We start from the raw sequence: 3,109 nt of genomic DNA on the forward strand, positions 1-3,109 counted from the left end.
GGGGACAGACCTGTCCCCCAGTGTAATGCGGGGACAGACCTGTCCCCACCGGTACTGTCCCCCAGTGTAATGCGGGGACAGACCGCTCCCCACCAGTACTGTGCCCCGTGTTATACAGGGATGCACCTGTTCCCACCAGTACTGTGCCCCAGCGTTATACAGTGACAGACCTGTCCCCACCAGGACTCTATCCATGTTATATTGTTCTAAATTCTCTTTACATGTTTTATAGAGTCATATAGGCATTGCAGTAACCATTTGGTTTATTATTTCACAGAATGACTCTCACTCAGATGTGAATCCTTGTGATAACTACATTACATTGTACTATTCATGTATAAAAACCTAACACTCCCCAATATGGCTGTGATCTGCTCTGCAACATTTAAGTTAACTTTCTGGAATTAACCTTGACGAATTTAGCTTCTTCAGTCCAAGAGGCAACTACACTATTGTTACATCCAGTCAAGGTCTGAACAGGAGGCACTCAGCTCAATAGGCTCCTTCCTGTTAATTTGTGCTTCATGTAACAGAAATACGGAGGGGAGGATTGTCCTCCCCTCACTCTCCAGAATCTCCTCAATGCCACTGAATTAAACGTCTGTGTATTATCACTTCAGGACAGGGCTTCCTCACACATTCTGTCACAGGTTCCTTCAATCCACCTGCCTGACCCTCAGCCAACAGTACAGTCCCCTCACTTGCTGGATGTGATGTTCTGCTGTTGCTGTTCAGCCAGTGCTTGCTGCAGCCTCACTCGTTTCCGTGAATAATGTTGCCAGTGCAGTAATTGCTGCTCGTCGATGAATTTGGCACACTGCGCATTGACCAGCTCTTTGCGGAAGTGCTCATACTGCAGCAGTTCCAGCATGTGGAGGCACTGGGGGTACCTGTGACAGAAACAGACACTGAGACACAGACTGGCAGAGAGGTCTCGATGGAGGCTGCAGGGAGAGGAGGAAAGTGTGGAGGAAGCGTGGGAAAGAGACGAGGGAATGAGGAGGGAACTTCAAGAAACACTGGGGAAACTTGCAGAAGTACAGGCAGAAATACTCTGTATCTAACCCCGTGCTGTCCCTGTTCTGGGAGTGCTTGATGGGGACGGTGTAGAGGGAGCTTTACTCTGCATCTAATCCCATACTATCCCTGTCCTGGGAGTGTTTGATGGGGACAGTGTAGAGGCAGCTTTACTCTGTATCCAACCCCGTGCTGTCCCTGTCCTGGGAGTGTTTGATGGGGGTGCTGTTCCTCACCCTTCTGAGATTTACTGTGACAGATTGAGTTGTATAATTTACCGGAATGCATTTTATCCCAGTGAACAGCAAATGCCTTCAGGCAAGGAATGGAACGTACAGCATTTGGAGTTATCCTGGATAAGAATCATAGAATCCCTACAGTATGGAAACAGGCCCTTTGGCCCAACAAGTCCACAGTGGCCCACAGAGCATCCCACCCAGACCCATCCCCCTAATCTAGGCATCCCTGAACACTACGGGCAATTTCCCATAGCCAATCCACCGAGCCTGCACATCTCTGGACTGTGGGAGGAAACCCACGCAGACACGGGGAGAATGTGCAAACTCCACACAGACAGTCGCCCGAGGGTGGAATCGAACCCGGGTCCCTGGCGCTGTGAGGCAGCAGCGCTAACCACTGAGCCACCGTGGATATTGATCCTACGACAAAGATTACTGTGAAGAACTGTCCAGTGGGGGTGGATACTTACTTCAGGTACTTGGCATATTCCGGCTCCTTCCAGTACAGCAGATACTTGAAGTAATTGACAAATGTTCGGTCTCTGAAGTACCCTCGTTGTGCCAGAACTGCCACATTGAAACAAGAAGACAATTATTGTATTGTCACCAGCACTAAGGTAATCTTGAAGAGAGAACGACACTGTCACCTAGGGAGTACCATCCCAGGGCATGGGAGGCAGTTCCCTGTCATTACAGACATTACTTCATCAAAGTGAGTGGGACTATTACACTCTTCAAGTGCATCGCATCTAGTGCTGGGCCACACCTCACTGGAGCAGACACTTTGGTGCTCAGTGCCTCCTGCACTTCCCCTTCCCTACCTAAGGCTTCATTTCAAGTTACATCAGAAGAGACTCACTTCCCTCTCAAACAGTCTCTATCTATGGGTCCAAGTCTGGTTCGATGACAGACACGCTTCAAGAGGGTGACAATAACACTGATCTGCTGCCTAATGCAGAAAAGAGAGAGACACCTGTCGGTAGTTGAAATGAAGCTCAGTGATTTCAACTTTACAATGTTATTGCTGTAAACAGCAACTTGACAATTGCCCAGGAGGATCCCACTGACACTTACAGTTCAGATAGTTTGGGTTCGCCAGACACTGTACAAACTCGAGCTCCATCTGAAATCGTAGTTTTGCCTGTTCCTCTGAGAGGAGGGGGTAAAGAGAGAGGAAAAGGACAAGTTACTCATTACCTTAAGGCATAAATTCAACCCAAGTCATTACAAATAAGATAAAACATAAAGTAAAATGATTTTTGATTGAGAAGGGGGTTTATGGGTTAAGGTCAGACAGGCAAGTCGAGTTGAAGCCTCAGTCAGATCAGCCAGGGTCTTACTGAAAGGCAGAGTAGGCTCGAGGGTTCAAATGACCTCTTCCTACTGCTATTTTTTTATTTTGCAATAAAGGAAGTGGCAGCCAATGTACACATGGCAAGCTTTGCAGGACAACGTACTATCATTGCGGCATAACTTCAAATCCAAACAATAAACGTGGATCATATCTTCTGCAGGAATTCATTTGGAAAACATCTTATTTACCTTCAGATAAAACAAAAAAAAAACCTGTGAATGCTGGAAATCTGAAAGAAAACAAAAAAATTGCTGGGGAAACTCAACACTTCAGAACTTCTGAAGAAGGATCACTATACTGGAAATGTTAACTCTGTTTTCTCTCCACAGATGCTGCCAGACCTGCTGAGATACTCCAGCTATATGTTGTAGTCTTTTTTTTAAATCTTGTTTTACGATAGTTTGAATCCATTGTGTGACTTAATCACATGGAGATTGATGACCTTGAATACTAAAGATCCAGTTCAACGCTTGATGCAATGTTTAAATATACCACCAGA

General features: G+C 46.3%; 1 protein-coding gene across 1 annotated transcript; it reads right to left on the bottom strand.

Moving 5' to 3' along the window:
- Nucleotides 1–241: 241 nt before the first annotated feature.
- LOC109923662 (mediator of RNA polymerase II transcription subunit 31-A) lies at nucleotides 242–3,109 on the bottom strand. The gene is made up of 3 exons (XM_020523710.2): nucleotides 2,331–3,109; nucleotides 1,727–1,823; nucleotides 242–890 (listed from the first exon to the last, which is right to left on the bottom strand). Exons 1-3 carry the CDS (start codon nucleotides 2,377–2,379, stop codon nucleotides 698–700), a joined length of 339 nt encoding a protein of 112 aa, XP_020379299.1. The 5' UTR covers nucleotides 2,380–3,109; the 3' UTR covers nucleotides 242–697.

The sequence above is a fragment of the Rhincodon typus genome, chromosome 26 (assembly GCF_021869965.1).
Source record: "Rhincodon typus isolate 14 chromosome 26, sRhiTyp1.1, whole genome shotgun sequence".
Classification (NCBI taxonomy): Eukaryota; Metazoa; Chordata; class Chondrichthyes; order Orectolobiformes; family Rhincodontidae; genus Rhincodon; species Rhincodon typus.